The sequence below is a fragment of the Mizuhopecten yessoensis genome, unplaced genomic scaffold (assembly GCF_002113885.1).
Source record: "Mizuhopecten yessoensis strain PY_sf001 unplaced genomic scaffold, ASM211388v2 scaffold2307, whole genome shotgun sequence".
Lineage (NCBI taxonomy): Eukaryota > Metazoa > Mollusca > Bivalvia > Pectinida > Pectinidae > Mizuhopecten > Mizuhopecten yessoensis.
Genome location: NW_018404481.1, coordinates 1,212,378 through 1,229,005, shown reverse-complemented (window position 1 = coordinate 1,229,005; position 16,628 = coordinate 1,212,378). Strand labels below are relative to the sequence as shown.

The 16,628-nt window shown below is 35.3% G+C and overlaps 2 protein-coding genes across 2 annotated transcripts; one reads left to right on the top strand and one right to left on the bottom strand.

The window, feature by feature from the left end:
• Positions 1 to 556: 556 nt before the first annotated feature.
• Positions 557 to 9,790, bottom strand: LOC110445483 (tRNA wybutosine-synthesizing protein 2 homolog). The gene is made up of 6 exons (XM_021490139.1): positions 9,612 to 9,790; positions 6,368 to 6,714; positions 5,271 to 5,427; positions 3,210 to 3,319; positions 1,773 to 1,930; positions 557 to 1,417 (listed from the first exon to the last, which is right to left on the bottom strand). Exons 1-6 carry the CDS (start codon positions 9,695 to 9,697, stop codon positions 575 to 577), a joined length of 1,701 nt encoding a protein of 566 aa, XP_021345814.1. The 5' UTR covers positions 9,698 to 9,790; the 3' UTR covers positions 557 to 574.
• LOC110445485 (guanine nucleotide-binding protein G(I)/G(S)/G(O) subunit gamma-7-like) lies at positions 9,727 to 13,086 on the top strand. Its single transcript, XM_021490141.1, has 3 exons — positions 9,727 to 9,909; positions 11,296 to 11,406; positions 11,812 to 13,086. The coding sequence occupies exons 1-2, from the start codon at positions 9,815 to 9,817 to the stop codon at positions 11,399 to 11,401; spliced, it is 201 nt and encodes a 66-aa protein (XP_021345816.1). The 5' UTR covers positions 9,727 to 9,814; the 3' UTR covers positions 11,402 to 11,406; positions 11,812 to 13,086.
• The last annotated feature ends 3,542 nt before the right edge of the window (positions 13,087 to 16,628 follow it).

Genomic DNA, 16,628 nt, shown 5'->3' with positions numbered 1-16,628 from the left:
TTAGGATCTGACAATTAGCCTTATATCCAGAATCTGACAAAAACTCAAATTAAGGATCAGACAAACAATCCTATTTAGAATCTGACACTTGCATTTAGGATCAAACACTCATATTTAGGATCTGACACTCATATTTAGGATCTGACACTCATATTTAGGATCTGACACATACTTAGATCAGGTTAACACTCGTATTTAGGTTTTAGGATCTGACAAACACATGCCTATTTTGTATCCAACTTCCCATTCGTTCTATAATGATAACTTTTGTTTCAAATATCAAGAAGAAGTCCCGATTTCTCAGAAACCAAAATGTCAGGACATGTATATTGTGGAGCTCTTTATAATCCAGTCAGATTTTGAAAAAATGGATTACCGGTAACTGGGAGAATTTTGCATAAAAATGAGCTTATCTCAAACACTGGTTCTAAAGATAAATAGTGGTGACTGGATTTACGAAGCTCTACTGTAGAGGTCTTAAATAAAATGAAAGTGTGAATGGGAAAAATGTTGAAAATTAATGCCAGAAATAAAAAATACATTGAAGTACAAAATGTACGTATCATATCTTATTTTAATTCTCCATCGATATCACTGGTCGACATTCCAGATCAAGCACTAGATGGTCAATATGCGGAGCGTACGACTTGACATGCTCGATGTGATCAATTCTGGCCGTCCATTGATTATTGTCTTTGTGGACCTGGGTGCACAGCTGTGATATTGTCTTGGCGACACCCTCTGCCCAGAGATTCCAGTCTTTTCTACTGATTTTCGAGGCAGAACTTTTGCTGGTTTTATTTGTACATGTACATGTTATTTCCACAGATGTATGACTTCGGTAAGTGGCTCTACGACCTGAGGCTTTTGTTTCTTCTAAGGTCTCATGGTCACTCCTAGTTTTCTCCCTTGACAAATTGTCTATATCACAAAGACTCCTAGACAGACTGTCATTATCATAAATATAACTGTTGCTGTAGCTATTCTCATCTCTGACAGCCATTACCACAGGTTCCTCTGTGCTCAATTCTGTCTCTAAAGCATCTTTGTCTTTTGATGCATCACAGTTGCTATTGGTTAAATCATCAGTGTTGACTCGATCATAACATTGATATCTCTGTTGTTCTTCATGATTTCCTTGCAAATTATTATTTCCTTTTCCAATATCTGAACTGTGTTTGAAATTGACATGAATTGCATTTCCACATTTCAAACATATTGGAGAATCAGACTTGTCTGTGTTGTTGTCAAGGTTAACACTGCAGTCTGGGTTACTGGAATGCTTTGAAGTGACGTTGCTATGGATATGAAGGTAGCCCCCAGTAGACCTCAGCGCTCTGCATGCTACAGGCCATCCCTCTTCTGAGGAGGGTATTAACCCTAAGTTGACTCGATCAGCAATGTTCCTTGGACAAGTCTGTCATGATAAAAAATCAACTTTGGTGTGGAAAAAACAAAATTTTATCTAACTGGGAAAAATTCAATTCAATCACTACATATATCCGGAAATTATGATTCAAGTTCTGGGGGTCATTGCTACTTTCATCAATTTAAATCTCCATATTAAAGGTAATGGAAGAAAATTAAAACACGAAAAGAAATATTCATGAAAACAAAGTGTTACCATATATTATTTTACAATGCTGCTGAAATGTCAACTCATTCATCCCTGAAATTTCATAGTGACTATTTCAACCTTTGAACAGGAAGAGTTAAAATGTGTGACTGTGCTCAGGTGTGAATGAGTTAATTAACTTTTATGGATGACTGACCTCTCTGTTGTCACCCTGATGTATGGTGCACCTATCCGATACACTGTTCAGTGCGAGAGTTTTCCTCAGGGCATCGACAGCATCTGGGTTCCACTCGCAGGCATGGACATGTGAAGCCTTGGCATGGACCAAATATGGCAATGTGAAGTAGCCAATCCCTGGGAAGGAAACATAACAACCTAATTATATGCATTGTATATATACAATATCATCAGCACACTCATCACTGATCGTCGCCTAAAAGATATATTTAAACTTTAACTTCAGTACAGAAATATTGTTATTATAATCCATGATTCAGTTAGTATATGGGATGAAGAAGCAATTGATTTCAGGAATAACTTCCACTAAACTATCTTTGAAATTTAAATATAATTTGTAAAACTAATGAGAAATTATGTTTTTCAACAATTAGTTATGTTTGCTTCATTTTGTCTATTTAAAGTATTCCAATCAATTAAACATCTGGTGTTCTGCATGGACAAAGGACAGTTGCCAAATCTTAAAAAACTTAAGTATTTAAAATTTACAAAGGGCAATAAGTCTGTATAAAGAAGGGTATGAGACCAAATTTCAGCAAACAAGTCTGCCATCCCACGAGGTATTCACCTAAAAACTTTGGCAATTGTAGGTTACAGTGAAGCACTGACAGAGAGATTGAAACAAGAGGCGGATAGGGCCTGAATTGCTTACCTCGTATGCATTGCAGTTTGAAAAGAGTGAAGACATTTCACATCAGTTACCATCAATTAGGTCAAGGTCAAATATATATCTAAACAAACTTGATAGCAAAAATTATCACCCTTAAACTTCACCTTTTAACCCACTGGAATGAGGGCATGGTGATGGCAGCAGTATTCCATCTATAGCAATGACATATGGAGGGTGAAAATAACACTGGGATAATATGGGCTTTTCCAATAAAGGTCGAAAGTATGACAGTGCAAAACTTTCCTGGTGTACAGTAAGCTACACTACAGGCTAGATATCATATACCCTACACCTCATGGATCTCTACTGGAAGATTTTAACTTTATTTTACTCAAGGGACTTTAAAAGTTGGACAAGGTCATTTCTTTGAACAAATTATGTTAGTTGTACTGTACCTACTGGGGGTAATAGCCAAACATCTTGACCTTGGTTTCAATGAGAAGTCGTTAAAAAAACCCATTTATCAGATGATTGATGCCGCACTCTTCAGAGCTTAAAGTTTTCCTCAGACTAACAAAATCATTTTTGAAATTTGACCTCAATGTGTGACCTTGACCTTGGATTGAGAGCCCCAAAAATCACCCATGGTACACCATCTCATAATGGTTGATATATACATGGTTCACATATATAGCAATATCATTCCATAATAACAACACAAAACAACACTAATACATAATTATATAAAAGATCTAAAAGTACACAAGATCAAAGTCAAAGGAATACCTGCATAGAGATCAACGACTGTTTCTCCTTGGCAGTAAAAACCTGCTACCCTCAGTTTCTCTGTGATATTGCCTGCACTGAACATGCATTTGGTCAGGTCATAGGTGTACCTGAAGCATAGAATTACAAGTTATAAATGGGCAAGAGTACCGCGGGGCGGAACAATATACGTCCGTCGAATGCCATATAGTGTTATATACTTTCTTACATTGAAATAAGATCATTCTAAGAGTGGTTAGCTGACATGCTATAAAAAATGTAGGAGAAAACCTCCGGACAAAAAATAAACAAAGGGCAAGAAGTTTTGCAAAAATTGTCAATTCAAAATTCTTTTAAGGGAGACACAACTTCATATCATGGTTATAATGTATACCAAGTTTCAAAGAGATCGGTCCAAAAAATGTAGGAGGAGATTACCGGACAAACAAAAGTTTAAGCCGGATGGACGAACGGACAACCCCATACCATAATACTCCCGTCAAATTTGACGGGCGTATAAAAAGGAGGTTGTAGAGCAAATCAGAATGCTGTGGTTTGTTCCATGTCCTGGACACCTTGGCTGGAGTTATGCGGGGCAAATGATAGAAAAAAAAGGCTGTATTACAATATTTCTGAATACTAATAAACAAGGACTCAAAACCTTAATAAGGTCATCAAGATCAACTACAACAGGCAACAACGGCCAGGTTTGTAGATTGGTTTGTAGCAGACTAGTATTGTCAGCATTGCATATGTTATACAGGGAATCCTTTTCAAATTATGCAAATTAAATGTTTAATATACCGGTACTGGAAGACTGCAAACTAAGATTTGGCCAATGTCAGGCCAACATATGTACACAGGTTGTCCAAATACTAAAAGGAATATGATTTTCACGTTGGATAGACGTTGGATAGGCATCGGGCGGATATAGTTGCCAATACCGGGCCGACATCAAAACATGTTGCAAATGGAAGCTGGACCGATGTCAGCCTGCTCCTAAAACAGACATCGCGCTGATGTAGATTCCAAAATCGGACAAATGTCGGCCCGATATCTGAATGCTGGCTGGGTATTACTGTATCAACTTAACTTGTTGATAATTTTCTATATTGGTGTTAATTATAATTTGTGTAGAAAATACGCAAGTGTGAGTGCCAGGCCAGCTTTTCACAGCTGCCCTTTATGTAACTAATTAAGTACGAGTCAGAGACCAAAGTTAAGGTGCAAGGCAGTTCAAATCGAAGACCTAAGATAGAGTTTAATGGGATCATCATATTTTCAACACAACCATTGTGAATTAAAGTTCTATCATCTTATATTTACACATGGGTTTCTCCAGTTTCCTTCCTTTNGGGGGGGGGGGGGGGGGGGGGGGGGGGGGGGGGGGGGGGGGGGGGGGGGGGGGGGGGGGGTGTGTCCAGGTGAGGGCGTAATGGGCGTACGCCTCCCCTTTTCAAAAAACCCCCCCAAAAAACCAAACTATCGTAATCTGCTAATATTGCATTGGAGTTTCTTGTTATTGGTCTACTGCTTTCAAGATCCATCTAATCATTTTAATATACCATAGTCAATTAATAAACCCTGACACTTTAACTATAAAATAAAATACACATGCTCCAAGTCAGGAACCGTTACATTAGTGCATTTCACAATTATTTTATATTTTTTAACCAAAAAAAAGGTCCAAAAAGATTTGATTCTCTTATTGGCCTGGATGGTAAAGTAAAGGGGGTCTTAATGTGGGAGGAAACTGGAGTACCCCGAGAAACCCACGTGGTCGGGCACTGGGGGCCCCATACCTTTTTACATTAGATTTGGAATTCGAACCCCGGTCATCTTTGTGAAAGGCGAATGCTCTATCCACTGTGCCACCCCACCCTCAAACCACATCTTCGCTAGCCAAGGGTTACAATCCGATACGATCCGATCTGCCTACTACCGTAGTAGATCGTAATCCTTGGTTAGCAAAGATGCATAAACCATCGTGATGCCATACATGTATATTACTGACACTATTTCTGATTCCAAGTTAGTAATAATTCAAAGTTCTGCTAGTGTTGATCCGGATCTCGACTTTACCTGATACCATTGTCTATATGTTGCACCCATCCACAATCACCAAGCAGTAGGACAACTGTTGGTGACCGATAACCGTTGGAGCTGATGACACCCTTCTGTGCCAGTCTGGAGCAGCCGAGACTTGTGGCCACAGCCTTCCACAGGCCAGGCCCCAAACCTGTAATGAATAAAAAACATTAAATAAATCTTACCACATAATTCTTGATTTAATTCTTAAACTCATTCACCCATGAACACACATTTGAACTCTTCCAATTCAAAGTTGAAATATTTCATTATGAAATTTCTGGGGTGAATAAGTTAAATTGATGCTAAACCTGACCAAGGAATAAATTTTGCATTGCTGTAGAAAGAAATGTATCCTTAAACATAGTAAGTCTTCCAGAAAGGGATAATTTCTAATATTGGGACAATTTCTGCCGAGCTTCTAAATGGATTCATATTGTTCATCATAGAGTACTGTGCCCTTACTGAAAATATGGATTTTCTTGATCATATATCTATAAGCTAGGTCACATTTTGAAAGTGCCTCTAATAGGAGTCTTACCCAGGACTGCAGATTACTATTTCAGTATTCTACCAATTAGGAAAGGCAGTAGGAAAATTCCCATCAAATCAGTATCAAGTGACTAGATGGTTTAGCACTGTGTAATAAAACCCAGTAAATAAGTACATCAGTTTAGTACAATGTACTTATATATACTATACTTATATAATTATAGACCAAATAGAAATACTGTTTCAGCTTACCTTATGTATACCTAGCCCAAATGTTTTTTGTCAGTTTCCATGAAAGCAGCCTATTAAAGTCAATATCACTCTCCATGGCATACACATGATAAAAGTTATTTTTCTTAAATGTTCACCAACATACCCTTGATTTTTCAGACATGAAATGGGAAACAAACTTAACTTCTTGTTTGGCCTTATATACAAGTTCCAAGCCTCACCAACATTTCTCTGCTTAAGAAATTAAGATCTTCACAAAAGTTACACAATTGGTAAATTCAGTTAAGGAAAAATGTCTTTAAGATATCTTGAGAACAAAAAGCCTGTGAATGTTCAAGAGGACCTGTATTTTGAATTTTTTCACTTACCTTGCCATATATTGTGCGTAAAAAAGCTCCCTGAAAACACAATTAGATCGCCATGTCTCTCCCAGTGGGTCGGTATATCCTTTACCAATGTCGAGAAATTGACATCATCGTTACCAAGGAAATCGTGGAGGGATGAAACCAAACAATCATAGGGTGTTTGTGCCAGGGCAGTTTTCGACAGGGGTAATTTCAAACACTCTTTTTCAACAATAATACCAATTTTAGATAGAGTATCAACAATTGTCTCCAAGTTTGCTGACTTTTTCAATGGGATTGCAATTCTTCCTTTTGAAGTTTTCTTCAATCTTCGGCCGTTGTCAAATATTTTGTTCTCCTCTAAAACTTTCCTGAAATAAATTAACAAAAGGCTATATCTTGTGTTTTTTTACTGGTAACTATTCAAAATGTTACATGTACATGTATAATCAACAATAGAGTTTGACTTTTTGGAAGAAAATTAAAAAGTGAAATAATAAATAATAATAATTAATATACAACATTTATATAGCACCCTATATAATTTGTGAAATTACTCTAAAGCGCTCTACAACATATGAATAATAGTATTAGTTATGATTGTGAAACAAAAACAAAGGCTTACAATCACTTTTATACATTTAAGCAAGCAGATCATCAACTTTTTGGAAGAAAATTAAAAAGTGAAATAATAAATAATAATAATATACAACATTTATATAGCACCCTATATAATTTTTGTAAAATTACTCTAAAGCGCTTTACAACATATGAATAATAGTATTAGTTATGATTGTGAAACAAAAACAAAGGCTTACAATCACTTTTATACATTTAAGAAAGCAGATCATCAACGCAATGTGCACATAAATGAACAAATAAAGGGTTTGGTAATTACACGACGTCTTTGCAAAGAGCCTAAAATACAGATGTGAAGAGGTGAGTTTTGATGTCCCTCTTAAATTTGGCCATGGTATTTGACTTTCTAATAGCAGATGGTAAGCTATTCCACAACGTGGCCGAAACCAGATGCCTTAAATTATATGAAAGAAGAATTATTTTCTTAAAGTAATCATCATCTTTTTATTTACGTTTCATTTTCCTATGAAAACAAAAGAAAAAGGAGGAAGTTTTCAATTTTCAAAATTTCACTATACTAAGAAAGACCAATTAAAACACTTTGACAAATTAAGCTTAAAGCGACATGTTTTTTTTTGTGTTCGGTAATATAGTTTAATATATTCAACCTACGTACATGTATCTGTCACAATATGATAAGTGAATGTGCTTTTTCCATGGTTATTTTCAAAAAGAACTTAATTTGACCTTAGCAAAACTGTTAATGTCTAAGTTGAAAGGATGTTTTTCCCCTCTGACTAATTAAGGAGGATGTGTTAGAGTTTCATTGTATCCCCTTAAGTAAGAGTATGCATAAGCTTGTAACAAATACTTCGGGCCAGATCAGAGCTAAAATTATATACACTGAACGAACGCACATTATGTGTGTTAATAAATATTTTGTATACATTTGTTACAAGCCCCCATGGCAAGAGGAGTGCTAACCTATACAAAAGAAGAAAATAAATAGCAGAGTTTCCGACTTGCTGGATAATCATCTTGGATTTATTATCTTGACAAGTACATTAGCATGTCGACATATTCTTCTGTTTATGATGACATCTTCTTCTGTGATGGCAACATCTTCTCATATTTTGTCCACATGATTCAGAGATACTGTCAACATCATTCAGTCATAAGTCGGCAACTTGATGACAGAAATATGCCACCATATATACTCTACAGTACAGAACTGTTGTACTTCTAACATATAGTGATCGACCACTTTCAACCAGATTTTGGTGTCAGGTCGTTTCGGTAACATGTCGTTTCGGTAACAAGACGGAAGTTGTTTTGGGACTTTTTCTTCGTCGTTTCGGGACATGTAAGATGTGATAAAAAAAACCATTTAAATTTGATAGTTCATTTATTATATATATATATATATTGTATAAATTATGCCTGTATTTAATTACTATAGTGCTGTGTGGTAGATGTGTTAAAAGAAAAAAGCTTTTTTTTCAATACAAGAAAAAAGTAAAGAGATGAAACTTTTTAGTTAGCTGAAGTGTATCATATAATGAACATTAGTTTGATAATTATAATGATTTCTTTGTTTGAAGGATAGATTGGTATACTTATAAATACTGATTATAGTTTCTTGGTGTGAATCAAGTGTAATAACCTTGTTGTTCTCTGTAACTGTATTTAATTCTGTGCATTATATATATTTAAATTATTAAAAAAAATGAGGCTTTAGGAAAGCAGGGTCCACGTCCGAAGTCCTGGGTACACATACCACATATTAATAATCCTGTGTAGCTAATGCTTTCCATAATTTACTTTCAATTTTTATACAAAAATGTACATCATATTGTTACCTTTGTTTATTTATGTGTTAATTTGTTTATAATTATTTATTGTTACAAACTTTGTTACATATGGTATACATTTTTATATTGTATAAGGAAAAAGAAATGTTACATGTAACATTCATTTATATTTTGATTATATTTTTTTTATGTCCCGAAACGACTTGAGTAAGTCCCGAAACGACTTTTAAGTTTGTCCCGAAACGACTTGTTACCGAAGCAACTTGTTACCAAAACGACTAGCATTCTAGATTTTGATTGTTGCAAATGGAAGTGACAAACTATATATATATATCTTGTACAAAATAAATCATGATTTCACTTTAAATTAAACTTTTTAAAAACCTGTCTATTACGTATACTATTTAATTATTTATTTATCTTTTTTTACCAACAGGGAATTTCAAAAGGGAAAATCACATTTTTTTCAGTTATAACTGGGTCAAAAGGGACTTGAAATCACCCCGGACCCTTTTAGCTTGATGCAACCTGCAATGCCTCGATATTGCCAAACTGCCACGACTGATCTTTTAGAAGATGTCTAATCACTTTCCTACAATTTGTCAGTGTAACAGCCTAGAGCACCAAGCACGTCAATACTCCTATAACTCAATTAGCTATTGGTCGGGTGTTTTTATCGGAAATTATTATGCCGCAGTGTTTAACCTCTAACGTTGTTGCAATAGCATTCCAGTAACACTACCGTTATTATTGCAAAACAAGCTCTCCTAGACGTTTCGGACTTTGGCTATTTACAGTACTTGAACAGGACTCCAACGCAACCACTCAAGTAATGGTGTTGGAGTTGTGCCCAACATGTACTTATGCTTGCGTTTTACCTTACTCTCTGTGCATCTATGACATTAGAGATGAGAACATCTTTACTCTTTCCTTCTTTATTTTCTGAACTCCTGGGCGCGGCCATTTTGAATCCCGCATATTCTCGCTTTGAACGATAATTGAAAACGAGAAGAAACCGGCGACATTTTGTTTTGCGTCTGAGAAATTCTTGTCGTAACTATCAAAATATTTCCATCTCAAAATGTCCAGTCAGGTACAGAGCTTGCAGAAGCAGTTGGGACAGCTTCGTCTCGAAGCTAATGTACAACGAATCCCAGTTTCACAAGCAATCGAAGAGTAAGTGTATAATGAATGCGAGAAACTCTGCCCATTTCAAATTGACAGGAAACGATAGGAATTCAGTGCAGTATCGATCTAATATTAATAATATACATAGCCTTTTGATTCTGTTCGGTCAATGCTGATGTTATATTTGTTTTATTTTTTCGGTTAATAGACATTTGATAGTTAATGTTTAAATATGCTCAACAATAAGTGAATATATATTTCTTATTAGCATCGGAAAATGCCAGCTCATTATTATGATTCATGCAAGATGGGCTTTGTTCATCAACTCCGAATGGCACTTAGGGGCGCGGTAACGTAAGGGAGATAGTTGCAGGGATATGGTACCAATATATTTATAATAAACGTCAGATAGTATGCAGCAGGTAATGCATTTTAAATTTAATTTGATAATCCATACATTTTCATGATATTCGGAAATATTCAGCTTTAGGCCTAATTAAGTTGTCGAAATCTGGAGCAGTCTCCCAGAATATATTATTACATCGCCAACGATTAAGGACTTTGAACTTAATCTTGATACTCTTCAGTCTTCGGAAATTTTTTGAACTGAAATACAATCATTTGGCCGGCCATAAAGAAATCTCAGGAAATGACAATTAACAAATAATATTTTCTAAAATATATTAAGATGTGGATATAGAGGCAGAGTGTCTGCCTGCATTCATTATTTTATCCTATTTATCCTATTGTATTTTCAGTGCGACGATTTTGGATTAATTTATAACACACTGTTTGTTTTTTGTAAATGGGAAGAATATTTTTATCTCATCAATAAATTGAAGGAAGAGATAGTACGTAAATTTTAGGATGCCCATGTACTAAGATGAAAATAAATATTTTGAAGGTTTTTTTTCCCCCAAAAGAGCACAAATTAACAAATAGTAGTAGTCTAGTACAGTACATGTACAAATTTTAAGATCATCTTGGATTAAATTTTTGTCATTCATCACATATAAGCTAAAGTAGGATGCTTTAATTGGTATGGTACTTCTAGATCTTTGTAAAGATGAATAATTCTGAATGATATTGAAACATAATTCAGCAACACAAAGGATGCAAAACTCAAAGTACATGTATAACTACAAAGTTGAAATGTCAGTCCATGTGCTAATATCTTATATTTTAAATTTAGAATGATGTCTTGTACCAGTACGAAACATAAGTTTTGTAATAGTGTTGACTGACCCGTACATGTTCTGAAAAAATTGCTTGTTCAAAGGTGGGGAATTAAAAAGCAAGCTACTTTTGCTGGTAACAGCTCCTAATGAGAACTCAATGGTAACTGTTAAATATGCTGAATCAGAGTGATAAAAATGCTTGCAGCTTGATTACAAATTGACATTTTAATTATTTTTTTTGTCTTCTTTTTTCCAGAATCATGGATTACACCAGTAATCATGCCGTAGAGGATGGCTTGGTGAATGGAGTGCTACAGTCGGCGAATCCTTTCAGGGATCAGAAGAGTTGCATAATAGTGTGATTTAGGTATGGTTTGATATATTATAAATGTCGGCTTGTGATTTGTAATTTCATTTGTGAAAAACATTCAGAGGGTTCATAAGAAAAGCAGCAAAAATTAGTAAATTATCTGTACAGGTAATCATCAACTTCAAATCTAAATCTGTAATATTTGCTAACAGAGTAGGACAGGTAAGGCCAGTATAGATATTTAATTTTTCTTTATATCAATACCTGACCCATCATACCGTAATCCATAATTCAGTAAAATATGAGAACGCTTTTTTTACCATTATTTGTTTCTCAAGTTTAATAATATTTTTATTAAAGGTTTCAGCATTACAAGTCAATGCTTAAATTTGATGCTAGTATGATGTCTTATTGTTTACATGACTTTGAATTGAGTAGTAATGATGATATTTTCTGTTGCAGAATTTCCCAGTATTGCTGATCATCCATTAGTTTCAAGAACTCCACAAATCAAGAAATGAAAAGATCTGCAACTGTAGAAGAAGGGCATCGTGCAACAGTTTTCGTTAAAAACATTTTAAAGCAACTCTTTTATACATCTCACACCTTTTTACATTATGTTACAAGTACAATGTCTTATGTTAGACTGTGGGAACATGAAAGACATGGGATGGTCTAGAAACACTTAATTTATTGTGGCTGTCTTGGCCTTTCAAACATTGATTGTGCTGTACTTCAATCTTCAACTTCTGTAGTTTTTTGATACGGTAATTTAAATTAAAATCTATACATGCATGCTTTCTGATGTGGGATGTGTGCTGCTCAGATCTCGATGTCCTGTTAGTGTTTTATAATGAAAATTTTCTCTTATTCTCATCGTATGCCTTAGATTATTCTGCTGAAATTGGATAGAAGTTGTTGTCGTTTATATACATAGATTCACCGAAATCTCGCTATAATTCAGTTTTGATGACATGCCTTCTGTGTTAAAAATTGTGTACCAATGGAAAATACTTATTACCTGTGTTAAGCATTTGAAGGGAGAATAAGAATAAATCGTGGCATTGAAATTTATATTGTTTTTAACTCAATCACCCCTGAAGACACATTTGAACTCTTCCAATTCAAAGGTTGGAATAGTTCATTATGAAATTTCAGGGGTGAATGAGTTAAAGCAAAGTGAATCAATGTCTGAACAGGTTATGCAGTGTGATACGTAATGGTTCAAGTCATGAGTGTTGAAATCGTACCAACCTCAATGTGAATTGTTGTTTTGGTACTTCATCTTGTTCATTAGGGGAGTTCATCTTAAACATTTTTCGGACTCTCAAATTTTGCAAAGTGACAGAATGGAGGTTATGTGTTTCTGCAGTGGACGTAAATAGGTCGAATCAAACTCAAAAATACACTGTTGAGATGTTTCTTTCAGCGTCATAGGGGATTTAAATATATATTTCAGAACGTAATTAATCCAAGTAGTGTCTCTCATGTTAATGTTTCAAAATAGTACATGTACCTTAACTAGACAAACACTATTTTAATATCAAGATTTAGAACAAATTCTATTATTAAACATACCTCTATCTGAAATATATACGTAGTTTCCATTCATTTGCTTTCTAGGCGAAAATACATGTATTTTGTTGAGTAAACTGCATCATTCTTTAACTTGCATGTTTTATAGTAGATAATGTATATTTGTTTTAGTACAATAATAAAACCATAGAAAAAGGAAAACCTAGTTCATTTATTGTTCGAAACCTTACACGACATCATAAAACCATTTCATGATCCACATTTGGGAGCATTGTAGCAAGTCATCACTTTTTCAGCATTGCTGAAAAAAAAAATGGTTTCCCTATAACAACTTTGGAAAGTTAATACCTATGTTAACCAAGTTTGGGTGAATGATGCCTCATGAGGGAGGGAAGAAGGTAGAAAAAAGCATTTGAATTTGAGGTCAAAGTGCCAATAAATAGACTGAAATTTTCAGAAAGTATTGGGGCCTGTTCATTTATGTGGAACAACTAGTGTGTCCGTTTGTAAATGTAACAAATTTCGGATATAAATGTTGGCGGACCTGCAAAAGTTTATGGAGGCCTTGCAAGGCTCTGTCAAGGCTCGCCTGAAAGCAGCTTCAGATAACTAGGTCCGACCTTATTTAATAAACGAACAACTGTGGTTCAACCGTTTAAATAAACACGGCCTTGGTTTCCAGATGTTATGTCTTGAACATAACATTAGATCTAAACCAAGCTTGGTTTGCTGGTGTATCTTGGGAAGAGGATGATCCCTATGAGTTTGGAGATAGTTCAAAGGTCTGGGTCAAAGTTACTATTATAATATTGAAATGTTATACATGCTACATTCCTCCCTCCTTTTTCCAAGTCTTTGCCCCCAAAGACACAACTATTTGCAACCCAGGTTCGGATATCCACTTGCCAAGCATACACTAAATGCTTCAAACAAGGGTTGGTCATAGGCACCACTGTAACAGGAGAGGAAAAATGTACAGCCAGACCGTGGTTCGAACCAGCGACTTTCCAAACTCGAGACGAACGCTCTACCAGTTGAGCTTTCTGGTCACCGACGATTGACCCAGTCCAGCTCGGCTACAGAAATATTATGGATACGTTGATTTCCTTGGAGATGGTAGTGCTTGAACAGATGGATGTTGCACTTTTGGAAGAGTATCATTTTTGACTTTGGGTTACTCTGCAACATATTCAAGTAAAGGCAGCTATATCTATCTGTTTTTTTCCAGCACTTTAACTTCGGGGTGGGGGGGTGGAGAATAAATTATATCTGTGTTTTCTATGTGCGCATCTGTCAATCCATGGTAACAGCTTATGGTCCTTAGTTCTGCGGTGTTTTCACCAAACTTTAAAATTATGTGCAATATTACATTTAACTCGTTCACCCCTGAAATTTCATAATGAACTATTCCAACCTTTGAATTGGAAGAGTTCAAATGTGTCTTCACGGGTGAATGGGTTAAAGCTTCAAAAACTTCAGGTTATAGTTTCCATACTGGTTTACAAGTCTCCATGCTATTGCATCCACAATGGCAGGCCTGTGACACATCATAACTAGACCTCTGAATGATGGAGGAACTTCACTTCCAGGCCAAAATGGAAGGCCTTAGAAAGTTCTTAGTATTTATAGGTGGAATCCAATTCAAACAACCATTATTTTCCTTTAATTAAATAAACTTTGTGAAATTTGAAAGCCAATCAATACTTTGCGAACCAAATTTGAAAGCTAATCAATACTAAATGAACCAGAAAAAAACTTTTTTTTATGGATGCAATACATTTAAACATATGAACTGTGAAATTAAATAATCATATGACACTTGTTGGAGTGAGGATATCTTGAAGGAGTCCTCAGATTAGGAGGAGGTTTCGTTAAATACAAAGTTTTTGTGTAGGTTTTATCCAACTTCCTGTGCCATTTACCACTTCGTTACATGTTCCGCACCATAATTGCCATTGGTTAACAGGACTGATTTTTCCCATTTTAGTGTTTAGATACTTACTGCAGATAGTATTAATGAACTTCATGTAATATGTCATAACTAAATTCAAGATAACCTAGTGTCAATTCTGGATTCTGTTTCGCACTTTCTTCAGTAGCTCCCAACAAACTTGACAAGCAAAATCTAAGGTGGCTGCCTGGAGGACATTTCTTCATCCCCATTCCATATCAAACTGGAGTATGCACAACTAGGGTTGAATGATTTTAAACATTCTATTTTTCTTGTATGATCCCATTAATAGTTTCCGAGACATGGCAACAACAAATTGTTTACTGTTGGACCACGGTCGAAATGTGATTTGAATAACCCGCCATTTGATGATGGAGGCAAATAGTTTGGTAATACACATGCAGCCTATATCCTCCGGCAATAACTTTCACTTAGCCGCCCACACTTGTCTGTGAAAACGCACTGGCAGCAGTACACACTGTGGCAGCTTGAATTTGGGTGATCAACCAAGTAAGGTATGGAGGACACAAAGAACTATGAGCATAACTGATCTTACACTGCCATTTATATTAGCATTAAAAACAGAAAACAGCTCTTGTAATAAAATGTATGTTTTTATTCAATGAACATATTCTTACATGTTTCCTTTATTTGTATCAAGTATTCTGTATTTGCATAATAATTGTGAGGCTATATACATTAAGATTTCTCATGTGCACTTAACCATTATGATCCATGTAGGCAAAGATTCACTATTTTGTAACTGAGAAAGTATGACTCTACACTAGTTGTGAAGAAAACTTCCTAATGCAGGCAAGCTAAACCAATCATACATAAAAACAGACAGACTGTTCCATTGGTTTTTAACATAACAGAAGTTGAAATGACCTGATCAACATGCAAGCAAAGGGGAAGTAACTCCAGCAGGGATAGGAAGAAAGCGATGTGGAATGTTTCGTAATGAAAATAAATGGAAACTACAAAAGGTTGTACACAGCGTACATCAAATGTTTTAGAATAAACACCATTTCTTAGTACCGTAAACTATCAATAAAATTCCTAAATATAATTAAAATGAAAATGCAATGGTTTTCCTTTTCCTTGGCTTGTGATGCCTAGATAAATTCAACACAATGAAGGAAAGTCATCGACGTTTATTGAAGCTGCATTTTCCGACTTCAAACTTTCGCTTTTATTCTCTCAAATTCTGCATGAACAAGTACTGTAATTAACATACATGTATATGATTCTGATAATGATCTCCAGCAAAATATTCAGGTCATGTCTTAGATGATTTGTCAATGTTTCTAGCAGTGTTCTCCATTGGTTGCAAGTCTCTCTTCACTTGCTTCTATGATATCGTAGGCATTACACAATTATCTTTAAAGAAATGTGAATCAACATACGATGACGAAAACAAAACATGTTACATTTCAATTCCGCAATATCCATTTGACACCATCTTAAGAAAGATACAATTTTGTACTAACATTTTCTTATTCATTTATTTTTTCACTTTTGGATCTTGAGGGATGAACCCTCCCCCACCCATAGCAAATAGTAACATGATTATCTGAAATGATGTACCCCAATGCCAGCGACTATCACACATGTTATAATAGAAAGGTTGATTCTGAGGTAAAATATTGTCTATTATCAAATAAAGTAGGAGCATAATGTAAATGAAATTCAGAAGAGACAGAGTACCGATCATGATACACCGTGAATGATAGATGGTTTACAGTCATTTTGACAGATACCATCACGTTCACGTTTCAACACGATGCAACTG

Excerpts from the sequence above, each read along its gene's own strand:
- LOC110445483 (XM_021490139.1), bottom strand. The coding sequence starts at position 9,697 with ATGGCCGCGCCCAGGAGTTCAGAAAATAAAGAAGGAAAGAGTAAAGAT. Across the intron at positions 3,320-5,270 it reads CATATAGACAATGGTATCAG|GTACACCTATGACCTGACCA; the intron begins GTAAAGTCGAGA and ends TCTATGCTTCAG. Across the intron at positions 1,931-3,209 it reads AGTCGTTGATCTCTATGCAG|GGATTGGCTACTTCACATTG; the intron begins GTATTCCTTTGA and ends TTTCCTTCCCAG.
- LOC110445485 (XM_021490141.1), top strand. The coding sequence starts at position 9,815 with ATGTCCAGTCAGGTACAGAGCTTGCAGAAGCAGTTGGGACAGCTTCGT. Across the intron at positions 9,910-11,295 it reads GTTTCACAAGCAATCGAAGA|AATCATGGATTACACCAGTA; the intron begins GTAAGTGTATAA and ends TCTTTTTTCCAG.